Raw genomic sequence first — 5,356 nt, 5'->3', positions numbered from 1 at the left:
GGGGCAGAGAGAGGAGACACAGAATCCGAAACAGGCTCCAGGCTCTGAGCTGTCAGCACAGAGCCCGACGTGGGGCTTGAACCCACAAACCGTGAGATCACAACCTGAGCCGAAGTCGGATGCTCGACCGACTGAGCCACCCAGGTGTCCCAATTCGTATGTGCTGCACCTCCTGTAGGACAAAGAAACAGACTGCTCAGTGGGGTGGGGGCGCTGGGTCTGGCTCCCCAGGTGCCAGGGCTCCCTGACCTGTCCTCACTGTGTTCCTGTGCCTCCTTTGCCCAGGGCAGCTGGGGACACAGGCTGAGGGGGAAGGTGGACACCCCTGTCCGGGCAAGGCCATCTGCCTTCTGTCTCATGCCCCCTACCCAGTTCTCTTGTCCTGGCTCCGGTCCAGACAGGACAGGAGAGTGGCTGGGAGGCAGCACGGACCCCAGAGACCCTCCCGTTGCAGGCATTTGGGGCCCCCACCCGCCAAGAGTCAGGCTGTGTTGTGATCTGGGAGCGTGTGTCTCCAGCCCTGCACTGTGACGGGATAGGGAATGTGCACTGTGCAGACTGAGGCCTCGTTGAACCCCACGGCGGCCCAGGCCCGGGGCCAGTCTGGGGTGGGGTCGTGACTGGGGCGGATGGGGTGAAGGGTGCTTCCACCACGGCCTGGGCCAGCATCACGGGTCTGATCGGTGGCCCGGCCCCTCTCTCCTCAATCCTAGCCCTCTTACCCAGAGGCCTCCCCTACCCCCAGCACCCCAGCCTTCACCTTTCTCAGTTAATCAAAAGATTCCAAGAAAAGCAAACCCGTCAGAATGGTTTGCTCTGGAGCGTTCAGGAACAATGAGTGTGCACGCGACAGGCACAGCCACCTTCCTCCAGAGAGAGCTTTTCTCTTCCTTTTGCTGAGCCTGTTTCAGTAGCTTGTTCACCGTGACAGCCGGTGGTCATCTTTATTTCAGAGTGACCTACGAACACTGCAGCCTGTGATCTTGGTGTTCCAGAACCCTGCCCTCATTCCCCTGTGCCCCGCAGCATGCAGGGCCCTCTCTCCTGCCCTCCGGCACATCTCTTCTCTCGAGTCCCCTCTGAAAAGAGACCACATTGCTGCTGGTCCTGTGGGGGGGGGGGGTCCCCAGGGCTAGACTGTGGGCGCCTCTATCCATCACAGCCCTCTGCCCTGATTTTCGCCCTGCCGTGAAAGCGGGCAGTTAGCCTAAGCCACTTGTGCACAGGGCTGGGCCTGCCCCGTCTGGAGAACAAGTGTCCCCAAGCACCTTGGATCCTGTTTAAGCTGTACCTGCCACTCGGGGAGGCGCCAGGCTGGCCCCACACAGAGGGAACTCTTGGCAGCCACGCTTTCCGGGCCCTTCCAAGAGCCCTGTAGGACAGGTATGGACCATTGCCTCTTAACAGGTGAGGCCAGGGAGGCTGAAGGGTCTGCTTGAGGCCCCCCAGCCTCCCCTCCAGAAGAGCTGTGGCATCTGCCATCGAGTGCTTGTCAAGGGCACGGGGGCCTAACCCCCGCTGGAGAATCTACATCTCCAGGCAGGGCTCAGGCTCCCAGGGAAGCCAGGTCCCCGGATGGCTGGGATGTGCTCCGGGCTGGGACCTCAGCTCTACCCTCCTGGCCCCGTCTCCCACTCCCAATCATGGTTGAGTCGGGGGGTGAGCAGTAGAGCCCTCTGTGTGGTCCTGCAGCCTGACGAGGTTCTTACTCGGTCTGGAAATTCACTCTGGAGGTGTTCCTTCTATGGCCGAAGAGCCTTAGCCTCCCCTTGTCCGCAGAGACATGCTTTGCGGAACGTTTTATCATGGGGTATTTGAGGTACTCTCTTCTTTTCAACCCAACAGTGGGACAAGGAAAATCATTTTGGTAAATTTTTGCATACATCCTAAATTGTTTTCTGAAGATAGAAATCCCAGAAGCGAAATTGCCTGCTGAGGAATGGGGTACACTTTTATCAGACCACCTTTCAGAAAGGTGGTCCTCGCAGGGGTCTCGGCCTGCCCTAGGACTGGGTGGTCCAAGCTCAGACTCTTTCCTAATTTGTGGGCGAATGACTGGACTCGGTGTCTCTGTTAACGAGTGTTCGTACCGACCTGCCGATGGCCCGTCTTCCTTGTCCAGGTGATGGGGGAGTCTAGGCTTTGGTGGGCTCCCACTGCCCGGAGGACCCATCGCCAGGTAGCGCTGGGAGCTGCGGCCTGGCTGTATGGGGCGTGCGGTCCTTGGGTTATGGGACAGGCACGTGATCCTTAGTGACCTGTGTGTCTATCTCCCCACAGAACTGTCAGACCTTCAGCAGCCTCAGCTGCCTGAGTGCGGGGATGGACGACTGCGGCCCGCACAGCCCCTTCGCCCTCCACGTCAGCAACACCAGGTCCTGGACCGCCTTGCTCTCGGCCTCGGCCTCCAGCCTGGGGGGCAGGACCCCCGCCGGGACCCCGGTCCCTGAGCCTCTGCCCCCGGCCTTGGACGACCAGCTCGCCTGCAAGGAGGAGCAGTGCTGCGAGGAGTCAGGCGGCTGTGCCCCGGGTGAGGGCTGTGGCAGGGGCTGGGGGCCGGCCACGGCCTGGCGGGACCGTGGGGTGGCCGGGAACAGCCCCTGCTCCCTGGACGGCGAGTTGGACATCGAACAGATAGAGAACAACTGAGGGGCAGCGGGCAGCGGGCGGGCACTTGAAGCGGGGAGCCCCACCCGGGGAGCTCCCCGGGGGCGTCGGGTCCCGGGGAGCGTGCGCTCTGGCTCCGGAGAGGCTGTCCCGCCCGTGGGCCTGGCCCCGCCACGCGGCCGACCGCCCCGGCTCCTCCCAGCACGGCGGCCGCGTCCACCGGGCCACCGGAGCCCGAGAGCAGCTTCTTGGTCTGGGCCCCTTCCCTCCCCACCCCCGTTCCTCGCCGGCCACCCCACCGGGCGCCTCGCGCATCTCCCGCAGGGCTGGACGCTCTGCACGTGCGACTCCCAGGGGGGCTGCTCGCGGGGCTTGTGCTCAGGGCCATACGGTGGCGTCAGGCCCTTCCCGGCCTCCTGCTCAGGTTCATTTTGGGGGGGTCGGCCCCACAGCTTCTTTCACTCCGTTTTATTCCGTGCCTTCTCCCCCAGGTATCCCTGCTCCCGACTTGGGAAGGTTCGGGAGACGCTTCCCTCTGTAGTAACACCAGAACCGTTTGGCCTTAATTCCAAGGGTGGGAGACGGAGGCCCCTGGGGTGCCGGGAGGGGGCTCTCCGCGCCGGAACCCTGGGGGCCTGGGGGACGGCTCGGGCTGCTCGTTCGAGGCGTCTGCGTCGGGTGGATATGGGTGGCTATGTTGGCCAAGAAGATAGACCTCCTTGCCTCTCCCGTGGCGCGGAGAGCCTGACCCCGTGGCTCTGTGCCACTCCAGGGGCCGCTTGGGCAGGCTGGCACGCGGCAGCCATTCTCTGTGGCGACATGGCCACTGCGTGATTAGCTTAGCTGATTCAGGTGAGTGCAGAGAGGTCACCAGTAACGGGAAACCTCTCGAAAACGTCCTCAGGAGGCAGGAGCCGGGAGCAGGTGCACACACCAGGCCCTGTGCACGTTTCGGGGGTGGAGGATGCCTGTTGGCTGCTCGGGGGGCCTGGGCTGGGGGCCTGCAAGGCCCTCCGCGGAATTCTAAGCACACTCTCGCTGTCTGGTGGGGACTGCTGCCGGCTTTAATCAGGCACACCAGCCACCTCCGGGGCGAGCGCCCCTGCTGGCCAGCGGGGGGAGCAGTGCGCGGAGCGTCCCCTGCCGCCCGCCCTGCCGCAGGCCCAGAGCGCTGTCCCCAGCTCCCCTCACCCCTGCGGACTCCCCACTCACGGGGAACCCCGACCCCCTGAGGTTTTGCTCTCGGGCAGCCTGGCTGTCAGACGCCCCGCGTGGGCCCTGCGCTCTCGGGAGTCTGGCTCGTAGCCAACCTGGCATCTTCCGCAGCCAGTGGCAAGTGGCTCCTTTCCCCATAGAGCTAAAAACAACGCGCGTTCTCTTGGGTTTGCGGACATGTGACAAAGGCACGTCCGTAGTCTCTTGCGGACAGCGAGCGCCTCGCTTCCACGGCGTGACTGCACACGGTTCTCGCGAAAGGCCTTCTTCGGGCAGCTTGACTCACTCCTTCACTAGGTCAGAAGCTTGGCGCTCAGGTTCTGGTTTCTAGGTGGTGTTTCTTAAAAACCGGCCCTAAGATGCTCGTAGAGAAAATCCCTCCCTCAGTGGCCCTCCGAGGTTGTGTTGAAAGGCCTCAGGGTGGACGGCACGGTGGTTGTGCGGGCGCCGGGCAGGCCCCGGGGCCAGAGCCGGCTACGCTTCGGTGGCCCCCACCGAAGGCCCGTCCCCCGGGGACCCTGGAGAGCCAGAGCCGGGAGCCGGTGGCTCTGGGTGCACGCGCCGTCTCCCCTGATGCCCACCCAGTGGGTCCCAGAGGCCACGTCTTAGAGCAAACCCGGAGGAGCCTGGCAGCCTGTGAATTTAGAGAGCACACGCTGGTGTCTCGTGTCCTCAGAAAGCCTGGGGGGGTGGCACTGGCACCCCGCCCCCACCGAGTGGCCGCGGGGGGAGCCGTCCTTCCTGTGGAAGGAGAGGCAGGGCCCCGACCGCTGGTCTGCACCACGGTGAGGGACCGAGAGCTGAGCCGGGTAGGCCTGAGCGGTGACCCCCAGCCGCCTTTCCTCAGGCTCAGGCGGGGAGGCACATGGCAGTGGGGGTGTCACAGGCTGTGGGGTGGGTGACTTGCCTTCGGAGCCTGCCGGCCCCCTCCTCCCTTCTCGGGCCTGGTGGCGAGGAAGGAGCCGTGAGCTTGCGAAACGGCCCCATTCTTCCCGCCTCCTCCCAGGCTGGTCCCGTCGACCCATAGATCCAGTCCCAGGGCGCTTTTGGGCAGAAGGTACCGCAGCCCGAGGCAAGATCTGGCCCTCCGGCCTCCACCGGCCCCTCTCTGCTGTCCCACTCCCACCGAAGCTCCTAGCCCAAGCCCCCAACAGGGGCGGTGCAGTGGGGGGGGGGGGGGGGGGAGACAATGGCCACTGTCCCCTCTGCCCAGAGAAAGAAAGGCCCGTCAGTTATTTCGTGTTGGGAGAGAGCCGGCCCCCTGCAGGAGGCACCGCCCCACCGTGCAGGGAGCCAAGTGTGTGCCCACCCTGCCGACCCCAGGACTTCTGTCTTGAGGCGCTTGGAGGGAGGCTCCCCCGGGAGGCTCCCTCTGCATGTGGCCGTCCCCATGGGGCAGCGGGTGTGCTGGCAGGCTCCCCGCTGTTGTCCAGGCCCTGCCCCTCCTGGTGGGTGCCCGCGACCTCCTGCCCCTGCAGGGAGATGGGGGAAGTTCAGAGCCAGGAGGGTGGGCTGTGCCTGGCCGCCTGCCCGC

At 64.7% G+C, this 5,356-nt stretch overlaps 1 protein-coding gene across 1 annotated transcript in view; it reads left to right on the top strand.

Moving 5' to 3' along the window:
• Positions 1-5,004, top strand: part of FAM53B (family with sequence similarity 53 member B) — a 74,748-nt gene extending 69,744 nt beyond the window's left edge. The window contains exon 4 of the mRNA XM_049646615.1: positions 2,281-5,004. Within this exon, the coding sequence (XP_049502572.1) occupies positions 2,281-2,649 (369 nt within the window). The 3' untranslated portion in view covers positions 2,650-5,004. The remainder of the gene's footprint in view (positions 1-2,280) is intronic.
• Positions 5,005-5,356: the final 352 nt, after the last annotated feature.

The sequence above is a fragment of the Panthera uncia genome, chromosome D2 (assembly GCF_023721935.1).
Source record: "Panthera uncia isolate 11264 chromosome D2, Puncia_PCG_1.0, whole genome shotgun sequence".
Classification (NCBI taxonomy): Eukaryota; Metazoa; Chordata; class Mammalia; order Carnivora; family Felidae; genus Panthera; species Panthera uncia.
This window is presented reverse-complemented; position numbering and strand designations above follow the sequence as displayed.